Source organism: Lactuca sativa, chromosome 3 (assembly GCF_002870075.4).
Source record: "Lactuca sativa cultivar Salinas chromosome 3, Lsat_Salinas_v11, whole genome shotgun sequence".
Classification (NCBI taxonomy): Eukaryota; Viridiplantae; Streptophyta; class Magnoliopsida; order Asterales; family Asteraceae; genus Lactuca; species Lactuca sativa.
Window position 1 is genome coordinate 98,117,169 of NC_056625.2, and position 17,695 is coordinate 98,134,863.

At 39.8% G+C, this 17,695-nt stretch overlaps 1 protein-coding gene across 1 annotated transcript; it reads left to right on the forward strand.

Annotated features, from left to right (window-relative positions):
• Nucleotides 1–1,435: 1,435 nt before the first annotated feature.
• Nucleotides 1,436–2,707, forward strand: LOC111895828 (uncharacterized). The gene is made up of 4 exons (XM_023891888.3): nt 1,436–1,628; nt 1,702–1,935; nt 2,072–2,137; nt 2,363–2,707. The coding sequence occupies exons 1-4, from the start codon at nt 1,578–1,580 to the stop codon at nt 2,465–2,467; spliced, it is 456 nt and encodes a 151-aa protein (XP_023747656.1). The 5' UTR covers nt 1,436–1,577; the 3' UTR covers nt 2,468–2,707.
• The last annotated feature ends 14,988 nt before the right edge of the window (nt 2,708–17,695 follow it).

Sequence of the window (17,695 nt, forward strand, 5' to 3'; positions counted from 1 at the left end):
ACATCATTGAAGTTATCATTGATCCCTGTAAGTATTTGTTCTTCATGTTTATGCACAAAATTGAACTTAAATTAAGCCTTATTATCAACACTTTCAGCAACAATGACAATATGTTTATGTTTCAACTATCGTTAACATAGATAACATATCCATCTTCGTTGGATACCAATAACAGATGCAATCTAGTCATCCTCGATAGATACCGACATGCAGGAGAGCTTAACAGCTAATAGTTTAGAAGTCATGGATTAACGTTTTCATATCAACCAAAAACTTATAGAATGCAGACAATACTACACTAGAATTCAGAGGGTGTTTGGATTAGCTTAAAAAAAAGAAATTTTTTAAACTTATTACTGGTTTCACACCGGTACAAGTTAAAATGAGTGTTTCGATAGACTGTTTGTATAAAACAGTTTATAGCTATGTGGAACCAAAGATAAATCATTTTTGATAAGTTACTAACCCCTAACTTATCAAAATTCCTTTTAACTTATTGATGTTTAACATCTCTAGGAAGCATTTTTTTGGTCATTTTGCTAAACACTAAAAATTGTTTATCAACTTATAACGTTTTGACATCGGATAAACTAATCCAAACATTTTTTAAAAAAACTCCATTTTGATATAACTATAACCACTGCAAGTTAAAAGGTTAAAAAAATTAAAAACGTTTGTTAATAAGTACAGCCAAACACCCACCCTCTAGTTATTGTTTCGGTCCGAGTTGACTCTTTTTATGCATCGGATTTGATCGACGCTATATTAATATCAAGCAGCAACGTGGACACATTTGCAGCCATTTGATGACAACTTGCTAGTTAAGTATCAGAAGAGATAATGTATAAAAGCCACATCATTTATTTCACACATCATAATTCATATCCATTATATTTACGTATATGCAAAAACTAAATTAGATCATGCTAGTTTTGAGCCGTTAGATCTATTTTGAACAGTGTCAATCATGAATCAGTTTGACCATGTTCACGTTGTTGGCTGTGACAGAAGTATATGAAGTGATAAAATCACATTTTTTAAATACTTATCATCATAAAACCGACCTAGCTAGTTTTATTTTTTAATATCAAAATATAAAAAATAATGTTAGATCGATGGATTTTATATGCATGTATCATATGTGAACGGATGGAAATAGTGTAATTGATAAGAGCATGGGCATGGGCATGGATATGGAGACGTGGGCTTTCCATTTTCTACGAGATTTTCTCTTCTTCCCCCATAAAATATTCTTTAGAAAATAAGAACAATATAATTAAGCTTTAACAAGTTAGACATAATGCATCATAGCTTGTACGTTTACTTGATGTACAAATTTAAATCCATACAAAACGATAGGGAAGAACTTCCAATTCAATTCTCTTTTATATATAATCAGATGATATATAAAACAATGTTGAAGGGTCCACCTTCAATCCACCCTTAGAAGTTTATTCATATTTTAGTCGATCATTCATTTTAACTTATTACGCCATTAAAGCCAACCCCCACCTTCTCTTTACATTATTATCAAACTTCAGAATCTGAGCTCTGAGGACTTTGCATGCAACCAGAGTATGGAACCAACTTTGCCTGTTCTCCCAAGAATCGATCGTCTCGATCGACTGGTAATCTATTCATTTCTTTTGATTCATATTCTGTTTATTGAACTTGGCTTCACACACCCAACTCTTTTCTCAGTTACAGATGTTAGAGGAAAAACATAGCAAATCAACAAGATTTGGATCTACTACAACCAACAATGGCAGTCATGATGATGATGACGATGATGATGATTATGATCATGAAGACAACCATAAAGAGAAGCTCGAGGAGCAGATGAATTGCAAAACATTATTGTCTGCCCTTGACGATGTTCATCACAAAGGCACCCTTATTGATCGACTTTCCATGCTCGAGAGTCGTGTGCTAAAGGTTTTACCTCACTTGGATTTGACCATTTATGTAGAGCAATTAATCGTGTTGTAATGATTTGTGCTAGATTTGATTTTGTTTGTTTGTTTTGAAAATGGTATGATTCAAGAATTTGATGAAATCGTTCATTTTGCAGTTGATTTTAGATATGGAAGAGAGGAGTACATCAAGATCGAGCTCGTCGACTGCTTATGCCACAAGGGTAGAGCTTCTTTCATATATGACAATTTTAAATTTTCTTCCATTTCCTTTTTAGCTATTTTATTATTATATATATTTGAATTGTTAGATATAAGATACAACTCATGTTACACCATTAGTAAATGTTGCCGAGCTAAAGTTACCATCTCCAATCATATATATATATATATATATATATATATATATATATATATATATATATTTACATTATGACATTATTTTACAGGAAGAAAATGAGCTCCCGGTTGATAATTGTGCGAAAAAAACAATCGGCGAAGGAAAGAGGAAGGTAAACTTAAAATGGATGAGGTGGTTTTCTGTGAGATGCTAGTTTCCGTTCACCCACTTTATGCTTTTATCACTTCATTAGAAACATTGTGATATGTTTAACTAATCAATAGAAGAACACACAATTACTTATATAGTTAATAATTACATTTGTGTAATATATAAAACAATGTTAAGTTAATTAGCCATCATTAGTTAAAACAATGTTTATGTAGAGTTTTCTCTTTTAAAAATAAGAACATATTATCTTTTGATGTATTACACGTTCTGGGTACTATTTCAACATGATAACATCGAATTTATCGAAGATATCATGCAAGTTATCAACTTGATTTTTACCTAGTATATACCACAATCACCAAGATTCCAACCAAGCAAAAATCAAGCATAAGAATGATATGTACTAAAATGATATTTCGTTTACCAATTAATAAACAATCTACTAGACTATAGTTGTGTTACACAATCTATTTTTTATTTCTAATATCACAATTTGAGAGAGTATGGGGTTGGGCTTCAAGTGAAAATATCTCGATGTGGTAAATATGATATTGCTCATTTATTTTTTATCGTAAAGATAAATCTAACATACTCTTAAACTACTCATAATATCATCTATGTTCGTGACAAGAATGTTTCCCGCAACCTCAAGAAATGAAAACAACATCTAATATCGTTAGGCTATGAGCCATTTGATATTTATTTTACATCCTAATATCATATTTTTACTTCTTTGGCCAAATGATATCCTCCCATTTGAATCTCAAAAGTTGATACAACAAATTAATACATCTTGTCTTCTCATCATTAAGCAATTATTTTACAATAACAATCAAAATTTATCTTCTAAAGCGACTTTTTTTTACATCAATTACTTAAATTTAGATTAGCACAATTATTACATGAGGTGTCTTGGAAGTGTTGTAACATTTTTTTTTGGAACAACTAGTTATACTAGAACAATGGAAAAGGCACCAACAAGTTGCACTACTAGAAATATGAGAATATATTACATACAATTAGAACTATACATATTTTATGATGGACAATGTCCTAAATTTTTTTTCAAATACTAATGATTTACGACAGACATAATCGTATATAGTAAAAATATGTCATACGTTTTTATAATATGTTTGCCGTCTCTAAAAAAACGTTGTAGGAGTCATCTTATATTTTTGTTCCTTATACGTATTTCCATCTCCATTTCTAAAAAAACCAATGTTGTAGAACTTGTTACTTGGTATCTGTTCGGCCGACGGAGGAGTAACAAATATTTGGATTACTTGGAGAGTACTCGTATACGGTAAATCATATAAAAATATTTTTAGAAACATTATATATGACAAAAAAAATCATAATTTAGAATCATTATTTGATTAAAATTCATAACAAAAGGTTTAATTTCTGTATTGGCTATTTAAATAACGTAACTTGTAAATCCATTAATATGTTAACTATAAATTCATTGGATATTAATATCAAACACTGATGCAAGAATTAATATCAATCTCTTATCAATTACAGAATTAAAACGTATAAATACTTTCGGCGATTTTGGAATTTGAATTCCCTTCCGGCAGGTCCAAACGTCGGCAAGGTGATCGTACGACCACTTAAGCACTTCAGGCGTTTTCAATCTCCTTCTTCTATTCGGGTATTGGCCAATTGAATCTCAGACTCTATATGGGATCAGCGTTTACAGATCATTGGCAGCCTAAGGAGTCAGGGTCTAGGAAATCGGGACCGCAACGCTCACAGATGTTCAGGAGTGGGAATCAGGAATCGAGTAAGCACATTTCTTCATTTTATGTTACTAATTTCCCAGATTATGTAATAAATAGTGACCTTTGGCGTATGTGTAATCGTCTTGGCAAAGTGGTAGACGTATTTATTGCTAATAAGAAGTATTGACTGGGAAAACGCTTTGGTTTTATACGTTTTAAGGATGTTAATGATCCAGATCACATGATTAGAGACTTATGTGATATTTGGTTTGGGTATTATAAACTCTTTGCTGTTGTTCCAAGAGTCTCAAAAATGTCTAAACCCCATGCACACCATGCAACAGAAAGTAATTCTAGGGTAAAAGAAAAAACGGGTGGTCACTCAATTACTTATGCAAGTGTTTTGCAAGTTAGCAATGTTAATTATAGAAAACAAAGTTTCAATTCGTGAAGTTGCAGGGGTTGAAAAATTGTTTTGCTATAATTAAGGGAGAGAAAATTATACTTCATTTCAATTCTAAAGCTTAGATTGAGATTTTAATCATCTTTAGTCAAGGATATATGTATGAATTTTATGTCTGAATGGTTCGACTTAAGGAAATTCTATATATATTGCGTTCTCAAAATTCAATTATGACTACGGCATCCCTCTTCATAGTTAAATTTTGAAAACATGGAAAATAAAAAAATATTGTAGCAAAAGACTTGTCTAGTATCATGTCTTTATGTCAAACATCATGAATCGTGTTCTATATGCTTCGAATATAGGATCGATTGCATGTGCTATAATATTCATCTTTTCTAATTTTTCCAAATTCTTAAGGCATTGAGAAGGAAAAAGTCTAGAACTGGATATGACTAAAGTGATTAAGCAATTGTCGAAGACAATCTGAGGTTCGCCAAAGATTGGTTGCTCAAGGAAAGTTGGAAGTATGATGTAAGTTGTCGGAAAGGACCATATTGACATATTCTGAAAAGAAGTAACTCTTGTTTGGAAGTGATAGTCAAAATGGGACTATGGAAATGTCTCCATAGGTGGAAGTTATTCAATCTATGTAAGATTAGAAAACCTTAATGCAAGAAGGATGTTCAAAGCAATGTACTTTGAATATGAGACTTCCGTTCCATAGAAGTTGACCTTCTTTGGAATACTCTGTAATGACTGGTGACAAGGTTTTGGTGACTTTGTGCATAATCATTACAAGAGGAACATTGCATGAAAGTTTAAAATCTAACAGATTTTTTGGTAAATGATAGGAATCGGGGATTCTCACATTTACAATAAGGATTTGGGATTGTGAAAGTATCAATGGAATCATGTTCAATTGATCTACATCACAATGTAAAGATCATAGATAAACATAGTGTGCATACTTGGAGTATGGCATAACTATTGTTTAGAAAAACAAAGTGTAGATGCTAGGAGCATGGGACGACTGTTGTTTTTATTCAAGTCTTAAGTTGATTGTTTGAAACATTATACAATGAATAATGTGTAATCAATATGGTGATAAATAAAAGGTGGTTCTATTTATATTCAAAAGGGTTCTGAGACCATATTGGATTCGATTATTATTGTGTTTCACTTTGCATGTTTTGACTTCCAAAATAGCTAGATTATTCTTTCCGAATGACTAAGTTATTTAAACACTCCACAGTCGTTCATATGTTGGAAGTAGGTATGAATCAAGACTGTCATGAATCGAGTTTGTAGATGGCCAAATGGGTTTAGTCATAGCAATGGTTGCTACAACATTCATGAGTGCTCATAAGTTATGAGTATTGGAATAAACCCACGCTCACTTGTATCACTTCATGGAATTTATCTCGAGTGATCGTGAGACGGTAATATCATATAAATCTTCAAACCTAGAGATATGAGTTGTTACCTATGAGTTGGTTGTGCATTGATTGCACGTAAACGCATCAGTAACTTGATGTTATAAAACTTGCCTTTGTGTACAATTCAACAAGTAGTAGAACAAGCATATGAGTCGAAGTTTATCTGTTCCTTCTAGAAATAGAAGCGATATTTGGGCCCCTCGATGATTTTGTTGTGACCTATGTACCGGCCGGTCAGAACTAAATTGATGTGTTCGATTAAGTTCTTCGTCAAACAAATCGGAAAATCGGGAAACAAACTGTTGGACAATAAGTACGACGTTGTTCCATGTATTTGTCCGACTGATATCATGAGAACAGAGGATTATTTGATCACTTATCTAAAATGGCGCTTCATAGTTCAACAGAGTTTTCGAGAGCTACGATTGCTGGTTGGTTCCTGAAGTAACATATGCAAATATAGTTATTAGACTTATCCAAGTGGGAGTCTGTTGGATAAGGTGTCTAAGTCCATAACTTATTTGGTATATACTTGACCCGACCCGGCATGGTCCATTTGGGTTGCATCTCACCCGAACTATTTATGGATAATTTTATGAGAGTTATACACATATGTTTATTAATATATTATAAGTTATAATATATTAATATGAGGTTATTTAATTAGTTTTAGTCTTAATTTAATTATGAATTAATTTAGAGATTAAAAGGAAGACTAATTAGATTATAGGCTATTTGTTTTATATGGTGTGGGCTAACACTCATTTGTTGATGGGCTAGGCTTGGATGGAAGTCCATGGATGATCCATGGAGCTTTTAACCCATGGATCCTTGGAAAAGGAAAGGTCATGGGTTATTAGGGTTTCACCCTAACCATGCACACTATATAAGCATGCTTCTGGAGCATGAAATGGCAACTAGTGAACTAGTGTGTGTGACTTTGTGTGTGGCCGAAAATACAAGTGTGTATACTCTCTCAAAGTTTTCCAAGAGTTTGTGGTGATTTGTGATTCCATTTGAGGCATTCACACTATTGGTGCTTGGCCCTCAAACTCCTTAGGAATCAAACTCATCATCAAAAGGTAAGTAATCTCATCTAATTCTTTTATGTTTAAAAGTACCCCATGCCATGTTAGATAGGTTATGAACCTTGGAAAATTATTATTTTGCATGTATTTAGACAAACATAGATCCAAGGTTTATTAGGGTTGCATGCACACTTAGGAAGTGTTAGATTGCTCAAAAACCCAACACTGGTATCAGAGCCTAGGCTTGTTTTCTTGAATACTTGATGCAAATTGCTGAAAATCGAAGTTTATGTGCTGTCTGCACAGCAGACTCGCCGAGTCCATAAAGGGACTCGACGAGTCCAAGACAAAATTCATCCAACTCGGCGAGTTGGTTCATGCACTCGACGAGTTGGACCCCCAGACAGCATATCTTCGCGTTTTGGTGCTGGAATTGGTCTAGAATCATTACCTTAAACTGTTTTGGACTCATAAAACCTGTTTTTGATGTGGTAATGATGATGGTGGACCAATTTCAAAGTTATAATCAAAATTTCAAGTTTATATGTGTTCATATGATTCTTGAAATTGTTGATGTGGATGTTCATGTTCATATGAGTTTTGTTAGATCATAGGAATTATTTGCAAATTGTTTGTTAGTTAATTCTTGATCTTAATGTGTTTTAATGGAATTCTTAATTTGTCCTCAAGTTATGGAATTCCAAGAGTTTTTCTTTTAAATGTTTTTTTAAGAAGTTGTAGGTTACATTTTCTTGAAGAGTTTTTTCTAATAAATGCTTTTATGGACTTCATAACTTGTCCTCAAGTTATGGATTTCCAAGAGACTCTTCATTAAAAGCTTTAAAACACTTAATTAAAACTCATAAGTTATGAATATCCAAAAGTTTATGAATTGTTCAAAACTTGCCCTCAAGTTTTGGAATTTGTAAAGTTTCACACACTTTAATAAACTTTAATTCCAACCCTTAGAGTTTTAAAAGTTAAAATTCAACACTTATACTATTTATAACATTAATGGTTAATTATTATATATATGTATAAGAACAAGTCGTTTTACCGTTAGTAGGCCTCATTCACGAAGCCGGTCTATAAGGTGGGTATAAGGTTGTTGCCTATAAAATGGCAACTTAATGGGTGTCGACTCTCACCCACCGCTTGCTTGATCGGTGGAGGGTCGTTAGCCGAACGGGTATGACAATGACTTTAAATTCTCATTAAAAGTATAATGAATATTATAAAGTAACTAAATATTTTTTATTTAATTCCCAATCTTAGTTACTTTAGGAAAAATGTGAATTTGGTGCTAGCCCATGGAATTCGCACTTTGTACCTTACCAAGTCGTTGGTGGAGCGTGTGTGGTTAACCGGCACACTAACTTGGACTAGTAAGGATCACGAAGGGTGACTTAATGTTTGTCATAGATCAATGGAGCGTGTGTGGTTAACCGGCACATTGATTAGGTGATAATATTAAGGGTACCAAGTGAATTGGTATGGTTATTCACACCTTGTTTTGTGATCCTCGGCATCCCAGTCACAAAATTTGAGAGGGCACACTCGAGATTGAAACATGCCATTGAAAAGTTCAATGAATCTCAAAAGATCTAGGAATTTCAAATCCAATTAAAACCTAATAAATTATTTCGTTTTTCATGGTGGAAATTGGTGAATCGTCATTCGCCTACCTTCAAATATTTTATAGCTTGGATTACGGCATCCCTCTTCCAAATTATAAAATATTGTGTTGGGTCCTAGCCTTAATATTTCATATTGGGTGTTATATTAAGGACTTTGAATCAACTAACTTGATTTTCTCCCATTATAGATGTCTGGTTCAGACAACTATGATCTTCCCAAATCTCTTGAAGATGGTGTCCCTCAACATCATGCTTCACTTCCTCCACCTCCTCCAATTATTCTCCCTCACCCACAAGTTCTTGAAAAGTTTAAAGTCACTCAATCCCTATTGGCAAGCATAGTCTATATGTGCTCACATCTTGGAGATAAAGTCACATATTGACAAGCCGGGAGAGTTGGGTGTCAAAGTCTCGTGAAAGTTGGATGTTCAATCACTTTCTTAGTAACATAGGGAGTCTCTTTGGGACTATTATGAGGCAGACTATGACATGACCCTTAATGATGTTATCTATTTGCTTGGTGTTGTGGAATCAGCAATGATTTGGAACACTAGTAAAGCAAATTTGATTAAAAGAACAACTTCCCAAGTCTTAAATGGACATTGACAATGGTAGCATTGGATATCTAGAAAAAGATTTCTCTTCCCAATGGAAAGGGATCGGCTATAGTCAACTCGGTTGACCAAATGGTAAAGAGAAAGGCTAAGTCTGAGATAGTCCCATGTGCCATTACCAAAGGGTCCATGTGTTTTGTTGCCAAAGGAAGGGGCATTGGTTGCGAAGCTGCCCTATTCACCTAAAAGGTCATAAGGTTGATCAAGTCAAGAGGTTTGACTCTACTTCGAGTAAAGTCCACTGTCTAACTCTATTAAGTTTCTATTTGGAGATTCTTATTACATAATGTGAATGGGTCACATGCTGATGTTTTAAGAATCAAAGAAAAGATAGGAAGCTTAAAGTAAGTATATGTTGATTCTGATTGCAAAGGTGGGTTTCGATCGCATGGTTCGGTAATCAGAATTTTGAGCTGTTGCTTAAGAGTTATAATATATTGCTTATGAATAGATAACAACAAGGTTTTCATGTGGATTGTAAGGATAAGTTTTTCCGCAAAGTTTTAAGATAAAAGAAAAAAAAGGGTTTTAATTTTATTTATTTTAAAAATATCCTTACAATGACATCTGTGGAAAATTGTTGCTTATATGTTTCCAGTAATAGCAATATTGGAAAGTGGATTTGATTCTTTCATTTGTGGTAGTGTCTGAATTTACCAAATGAAGAAAGTTTTTCATCACCCAAGTTTCAATTGGACAGAAACTTGGAATCATACAAGTTGTATTGTATGATGAATGAGAATTTTCATCTTTGAAAATTAAGACTAATTCTTTGATCACGTGTATATGTGAGTCAATTGAAGGACTAAGGAATTAGGTACACTGGGTGTGCGCTGGTCAAGGTCCACCACAAAGATTGATTTGTCATGATTTACTAAAGATTAGTAAATATGATTATACTTATGAGGTTAAGTATAATTCTGTAACATTGGAAAGGTTACAATGTATGACAAAACAAATGAGCAGAATCAAATTAGGCAGAAAGATAAAAGTTTCTCAAATCTGAAAGGATGGGAGAGTACTTTAGTATCATATTTCATGATCATCTTAATGATTATGAAACCATATCACAAATTCATACTCTAAGGACGTCTTAGTGCATTGTTATGGCTAAGAAGAGAGGTCATGAATTGTTGGATTGGTTAAAATCAAGAAGATGAGTCATACTTCGTTCCAAAACAATTCTTAGAGTCATACTCGAAGATTGTAACCTTGAGTGACATAAAGGAAGATTTATTAACACTAGTCAAATGTAAAAGTAAAATGTTTTCTACTCTTGTACATTTGAGATTGGTAAGTTGTGATGTCTTGGATGAGACAAAGACCAACTAAGACCAATTGTGTGAAGTGTTAGTCTTGATAAGAATCCGCACTATCCCTTGAATATTTGTTTTGTCAAGGAATGGTTCTTGATTGGGGAAACTTATATGTCAAGGGGACAATGGGAGCCTTAAATATCCTGAAAGAGTTTCAAGATTTAATCAAGAGTAAAACCTGTAATTTATCACTAGCACACGACTTAAGGTTTGCAACCTATCGTGTTGACATAATTCTTATTTCTGTACCTACTTCAAATAAGTTGAATTTGCATGTGAGTTATCAGAGTTCAACTTGGAAGCATTGGTGGGCCTTGTGCTACCAAGGTGACAAGAAACCAAGACTGAACAAGTTTAATCCATGTAAGGCTGAATTTGTCACTAACCTTATCTTGTGATTATGGTTTTGACAAATTCACATGGATAGGAACTCATACACTATAAAATCTAAGTGTCATAAGGTTTCTCTCCGATTCATGAAAATGATGGTGAGGAAACGCTTTGACTAAGTAGATTTTACGTAGATATCAATTGTGTTATTTGCATTTTCAAAAGTTGTTAGTGGAGCGTGTGTGGTTAATCGACACACTAACATGGACTTGTGAGAAATGGCAAATGCCTAAGCAATTGAGACTATGATTACGACATCCCTTTTCATAGTCCTGAAAATTGTTTAGACACACATGTTGTAACAGCGCAAATTTTCAAACAAAATTTTCATTTTAAAAATAAAGTACTTTCATTCAAACAAGGCGTAAATAATTTAAGTGTCATGTCAAATATAAATTGTCTAAATCCCAAGATCATAAAAACATCCTTCAGTGTGTACCGATCACGCCGGCGCCTTCCCACGGTCCTCGCTAGTACCTGAAACACATACATAACAACTGTAAGCATAAATGCTTAGTGAGTTCCCCAATATACAACTTACGCACATACGCCTTTCCAGGCCCTGACCTTCCGGTCCACAACACAACGCCTTCCGGCCCATAACATAATCGCCTTCCGGCCCATAACATATTGCCTTCCGGCCCACATAAACATACATAGCACGCATAACAATTAACTTACCACATATAGCACGTATATCACATATCATATCCGACCTTCCGGTCGCACAGTCAAACCCTTCCGGGTACAGTATAGTGAGAAGACTCACCTCGTAAATGCTGAAAGCTAGCAAATCCTGAAATCACTCGTGCTCGATCCGTCGAGCTACAAACTCCCTATAACATCATATATCTCTTATTAACACTTTTATCTTCTAAGCTAACTGACCCTAAGAAGACACACATAGGTCAACTCAGGTCAACGGTCAACGGTCAACTCGACCGGACTCGGCGAGTGCCATGGCGACTCGGCGAGTCTAGACGTCCTCCAATCCTCTAAGATTCCCCTTCTACTCGTCGAGTATCCTCCTTGACCCGACGAGTTACTCCTGGAAGAATCGCGGGGCCACCCCGACTCAACTCGCCGAGTCTGAAGAACAACTCGATGAGTCCCAGTTATTCTTCAAGCTACTCGCCGAGTCTGTTCATCGGACTCGGCGAGTCCATGCCATGCAACCGCTCAAACTGCTTCCTAAGGTCAGAACTGCTCCGACCATTCATAGGTCTGGCCTTCCTAGACTGGTCCATCACGTAAGTTCCTCATTTTGGTGCTCATGATACACCCCAAGACTTATAATTTACATATTGACCTAAGGCATAAGGATTCCAATCCAAAACCTTCATCAATTCCCGAAATGCACAGGCATGGGACATTCTGGACCTCTAAAGGTCCCAATACAGGGTTACAATCGTTTGGGGGACTAGGGTAACATTCAATCTATCCACAAAAGGGTTCCATAAACCCTAATTCTCTAAACACATCACCATAGCAGAGTATACTCGAATTCTTACCTGGATGATGTACTCTCTGTGTCCCCAATCCTCAGAACGTGACTCCCTTGCTGTTCCTTTAGCCAAGCCCTTCTCTTCCTTGCACAACAACTCCTTCAAAATCACCAATGGCCTTTAACCTTGCTCCAGATGCACACAATCGATTTAGGGTTCCTCTCAGAAGGCTAAAATGAACAATGACGGCCAATAAGTCCCTTTTATACGTCCCAAACCTGAACGGTTAGGGTTTTCGCTAAACAGCGCCGACTTGCCGAGTCCATATCTGGACTCGTCAAGTCCAGTCGCGAACCCGCGACCAGGTCTGCGGTCCTACTCGGCGAGTCTAGGCTCCAACTCGCCGAGTCCCCTCTTAAAACACCCCAAAAACATAACTTTAACAATACCTGAGATTCCGGGCTGTTACAATTCTCCCCCACTAGGATTAGACTTCGCCCTCGAAGTCTCACTCTGAAAATAGTTCCGGATGCTGCTCCCGCATCTCACGTTCCGGCTCCCAAGTCATTTCCGATCCCTTCCGGTGTTGCCACTGAACCAACACCAGAGGTACCTCCTTGTTCCTCAAAACCTTGATCTTCCGATCCCTGATGGCCACTAGTCTCTCAGCATAATTCAGGCTCGCATCCACCTGAATATCCTCTAATGGGACCACTGCCGACTCATCGGCTATGCACTTCCTCAATTGCGACACATGAAAAGTGTCGTGGATCTGCCCCAACTCCGCTGGCAACTCCAAACGATAGGCTACCCGGCCTATCCTTGCAATCACACGAAATGGCCCAATATACCGGGGCCCCAACTTGCCCCTCTTCCTGAATCGAATCACTCCTTTCCAAGGAGAGACCTTCAGGAGAACGAAGTCGCCGACTTGAAACTCAAGCTCGGATCGGCACCTATCTGCATAACTCTTCTGTCGGCTCTGGGCGATCAATAACCTCTGTCTAACTTGCTGAATCTGCTCTGTCGTCTGAAGCACGATCTCTGTGCTGCCCATCACTCTCTGTCCCACCTCTCCCCAGCAAATGGGGGTCCGACATCTCCTACCATACAACAGCTCAAAAGGTGGAATACCAATGCTCGAATGATGGCTGTTGTTGTAGGAAAACTCTGCCAAGGGTAAATACGCATCCCAGCTACCCCCGAAGTCTAACACACACGCTCGAAGCATGTCCTCCAGCGTCTGAATCGTTCGCTCACTCTGGCCGTCTGTCTGGGGATGGTATGCGGTACTAAAATGCAATTTAGTACCCAGCTCCTCATGGAATTTCTTCCAGAACCTGGAAGTGAAGCGCACATCACGGTCTGAAACAATCGAGATCGGCACTCCATGCCGAGATACTACTTCTCTCACATATATCTCCGCCAACTTCTCCGCTGAAGAACTCTCGCTGATGGCAAGGAAGTGTGCACTCTTCGTCAACCTATCCACAATCACCCAAATCACATCAACTCCCCTGGCAGTTCTCGCCAATTTGGTGATGAAATCCATAGTGATCTGTTCCCACTTCCACTCAGGAATCTCCAATGGTTGTAACTTGCCATGCGGTCTCTGGTGCTCGGCCTTAACTCTACGGCAGGTCAAGCACCTCTCAACGAACCATGCGACGTCCCTCTTCATACAGGGCCACCAATACTCTTTCCTCAAATCCAAATACATCTTCGTAGCACCGGGATGGATCGAGAATTTCGATCTATGAGCCTCTTCCATCAAAGTAATACGCGTACCGCCCACGAACGGTACCCAAATCCGACCCTGAAACGTCAGAAGCCCTCGTCCATCCTTAACGAACTCTGAAATTAACCCAACGACCCGCTCTTTCTTCTACATCTCTGGTCTCACAGCCTCGGCCTGTGCCCCACGAATAGTATCCAATACTGGAGTCATCACAGTCAGTCTCAAACATACATCTCGCAAAGGAGTGTTCTCCGCCCTGCGTCTCAATGCATCGGCTACCACATTAGCCTTGCCCGGGTGGTACAGGATCTCACAATCATAATCCTTGACCACATCCAACCACCTCCTCTGACGCATATTTAGGTTGGGCTGATCCATCAAATACTTCAAGCTCTTATGGTCCGTGTATATCGTACATCGAACCCCATACAGGTAGTGACGCCAAATCTTGAGAGCGAACACTACTGCCCCCAACTCTAAATCATGCGTGGGATATCTCGCCTCATGAGGCTTCAGCTGCCTCGACGCATAAGCTATCACATGACCCCTCTGCATCAACACCGCACCCAGTCCCGAAATCGATGCGTCGCAATATACTACAAAATCTTCCATCCCTTCCGGGAGAGCTAATACCGGGGCTTCGCACAACCTCTGGCGAAGTGTCTCAAAGGAAGTCTGCTGTTCGGGTCCCCATGAGAATGCAACACCCTTCCGGGTCAATCTGGTGAGCGGCACTGCGATCTTGGAGAAATCCTTAATAAATCTCCGATAGTACCCTGCCAACCCAAGGAAACTCCTGATCTCAGAGGGTGACTTCGGCACCTCCCAACTCATCACAGCTTCAACCTTGGCCGGATCGACCAATTTCCCTTCCTGATTAACAACATGTCCTAGAAATTGGACCTCCCGCAACCAGATGTCACATTTGGAGAACTTTGCATAAAGCTTCTCCGACCTCAATACCTCAAGGATCTCCCTCAAATGCTCCTCATGCTGCTCTCTAGATATCGAATACACTAGGATGTCGTCGATAAATACAATCACTGACCGATCCAACATCGGCCTGCATACCCTGTTCATGAGATCCATGAACACAGCCGGGGCATTGGTGAGCCCGAAAGGCATCACCACAAACTCATAATGCCCATATCGCGTCCTAAACGCTGTCTTCTGGACGTCCTCATCCCGCACTCTCACCTGATGGTACCCTGACCTCAGATCGATCTTGGAGAACCAAGATGCTCCCTGCAACTGATCGAATAAATCATCGATCCTCGGTAACGGGTAACAGTTCTTGACCGTCAACTTGTTCAACTCCCGGTAATCAATGCACATCCGGTGTGAACCATCCTTCTTCTTGACGAACAGAATAGGTGCTCCCCACGGCGAGCTGCTCGGCCGAATGAATCCCTTCCCCAGCAACTCCTGGAGTTACGAGGACAACTCTTGCATCTCTGGAGGTGCAAGACGATAAGGCACCTTAGCAATAGGCGCGGCCCCCGGAACCAGATCGATACCAAACTCCACTTGCCTCACAGGAGGTACTCCCGGCAGCTCCTCGGGGAAAACATCTGGAAACTCACGCGCCACTGGGACCTCCTCAACTGACCTCGGTCTCTCGGAAACCTCCCGCGTATCCATCACATACGCCACAAAACCCTTACAGCCCTGCTGTAGACACTGCCTCGCCCTAGCGGGCGAACAAAAAGCTGATCCTGAACGGGTACCCTCGCCGTACACCGAAAGGACTCCCCCACTATGGTCTCGTATAGTCACCAGCTGACGCTCACAGTCGATGACAACGCCGAATCGGCTCAACCAGTCCATGCCCACGATGACACAGACATCACCCATCGCAATAGGAATCAGGTCAATTGGGAATTCAACCCCGAAAATCTCTAGCACGCATCCCCGGAGAACCTCCGTGGCACAAATCACTCTCTCGTCAGCTATAGAAACTCTCAGAGGCTGACTCAACGACTCACGACTAACGCTGATATGTTGACTAAAGGCTAAGGATACAAAGGACCTACTCACACCCGAGTCAAATAACACTAGAGTAGGCACAAAGTTCACAAGGAAAGTACCTACGCATATAATAACATAAGCATAACATCTCAACTTTAAAATAAATACATGAATTACAGCATACATGCCACAACATCGGGCGCAGCGCGGACCTCCTCCGCAGTCAGCTGAAAGGCTCTTCCACGAGCCCTCGGGGCCTCGACCTTCACCGGTCGCGTCTCAGTAGTCCTGGCAGTAGGTGCAGATCCCTGACGAAGCTGAGGGCACTCGGCCTTCCGATGGCCTGTCTGGTTGCAATGAAAGCAAACCATAAACCCCTTGGGGCACTCCCTAGCAATGTGCCCCTCCTTGCCACACTTGTAGCAAGCACCAGCTCGACACGCCCCATCGTGACCCTTGCCGCACTTTCCGCAAGTGCGGCCCTTCGGACCTCCCGTCCTCGAATCGGCGGACTTGGTCCACTTGGCTGCCGGCTGAGACTGAGCCGACCGCCGGTCCACCTGCTGAGACTCGGCCTCCTCCCTGGCCTGGGTCTCCAACTCGATCTCGCGCTTCCTGGCATTCGCCTGAAGCTCAACAAAAGTATGATAGGTGGAGTTCGACACAAACTCCCGGATATCCCTCCTCAAAACACCCAAGTACCGGCTCATCCGAGCCTGCTCTGTGGACACCAGCTCGGGGCAGAACATCGCCCTCTCATGAAACTTCCGCGTGATCGCCGCAACCGAATCAGTACCCTGCTTGAGGGTTAAGAACTCCTGAACCAATCGTTCCTTCTCCACCGGGGGAACGTACTCGTCCCTGAACATAGCAGTAAACCCCTCCCATGTCACTGCTGTAATCTATGCCAAAGTGAAGTTCGTCGTCACGAACTTCCACCAATCCTTCGCTCCCAGACGGAGCTGGTTCAAAGCGAACCGTACCCTCAGGTGCTCCGGGCATGAAAAAGTGTAGAAGCACCCCTCTATATCCGCGATCCACCTCATCGCGGCAATCGGATCCTGCGTCCCATCGAACTCAGGTGGCTTCGTGTTGCTGAACTCCCGGAACAGCAACGAGTCACCCCCCTGTGGCCTGGCAGCGGCCACAACTGTGGTAGCTGAAGCGGCTGCATCTTCAGTCAATGCGGCGTACCGCTCCTCAAACGTCTCCATCAGGGTGGTCTTAATAGACCCAAACATCTCCGGGATCTCAGCCCGGATCGCCGCAGCTACCTCCTCGTGAATCATCTGACGAATCTCCTCGTCACTCACACCGCTCGAACTCGCTCCGTGGCGTGGTCTAACCATGATGTCTCTGAAATACGACATAAAACTATCAGAGACTCCATCGAGTATAATCGCACTCGATAATGCAACCCTACTCAGTCTCCGATATCCAGGGATTCTTACTTGGGTATCCCACTGACCCGGTGTCTTCGGTAGTATGGGCCCAATACTACCGACCACACCGCATCAGTATTCATCCCAAATCTTCCTCCCCAAACCCCGGATAGTGAGTACTCTA

What these genes read in the sequence shown, in the direction of transcription:
- LOC111895828 (XM_023891888.3), top strand. Translation starts at nt 1,578, where the DNA reads ATGGAACCAACTTTGCCTGTTCTCCCAAGAATCGATCGTCTCGATCGA. An exon ending in TCGATCGTCTCGATCGACTG is followed by an intron (nt 1,629 to 1,701) that starts GTAATCTATTCA and finishes CTCTTTTCTCAG; the next exon opens with TTACAGATGTTAGAGGAAAA. An exon ending in TCGAGAGTCGTGTGCTAAAG is followed by an intron (nt 1,936 to 2,071) that starts GTTTTACCTCAC and finishes TTCATTTTGCAG; the next exon opens with TTGATTTTAGATATGGAAGA.